The following is a 347-nucleotide window of genomic DNA, read 5'->3' as shown; positions in this document are numbered from 1 at the left end:
CCGGGGTGAGGGGCTGCGGGGAGACCCCTTCTGGTGCCCACTGGCCGTGGGGCAGCTCAGGGAAACTGAGGCACAGCCGGGCGCTTTATCTGGAGCGTAACCGTCTGTCCTGTCCCCCAGGCGTGTACTACGACGAGAGCTGCAACGCCGAAAACATCAACCACGCGGTGCTGGCGGTGGGCTACGGCACGCAGAAGGGCACCAAGCACTGGATCATTAAGAACAGGTACGGAGGACGGCGGGGCTGCTTTTCACCGCGTCGGGGTTTGCCGGCGGCTCTGTCGGCGGCTCAGGCTCTGTCTTTTCTTTCCACAGCTGGGGCGAGGAGTGGGGCAACAAGGGCTACG

At 64.6% G+C, this 347-nt stretch overlaps 1 protein-coding gene across 1 annotated transcript in view; it reads left to right on the top strand.

Annotated features, from left to right (window-relative positions):
• LOC104164961 (cathepsin K-like) overlaps positions 1 to 341 on the top strand; it is a gene marked incomplete at both ends in the record, with an annotated part of 990 nt that extends 649 nt beyond the window's left edge. The window contains 2 exons of the mRNA XM_009704450.1: positions 121 to 226; positions 316 to 341. Coding sequence (XP_009702752.1) covers positions 121 to 226; positions 316 to 341 — 132 coding nt within the window. The remainder of the gene's footprint in view (positions 1 to 120; positions 227 to 315) is intronic.
• Between the last annotated feature and the right edge of the window lie 6 nt (positions 342 to 347).

This window comes from Cariama cristata, unplaced genomic scaffold (genome assembly GCF_000690535.1).
Source record: "Cariama cristata isolate BGI_N322 unplaced genomic scaffold, ASM69053v1 scaffold25087, whole genome shotgun sequence".
NCBI lineage: Eukaryota > Metazoa > Chordata > Aves > Cariamiformes > Cariamidae > Cariama > Cariama cristata.
This window is presented reverse-complemented; position numbering and strand designations above follow the sequence as displayed.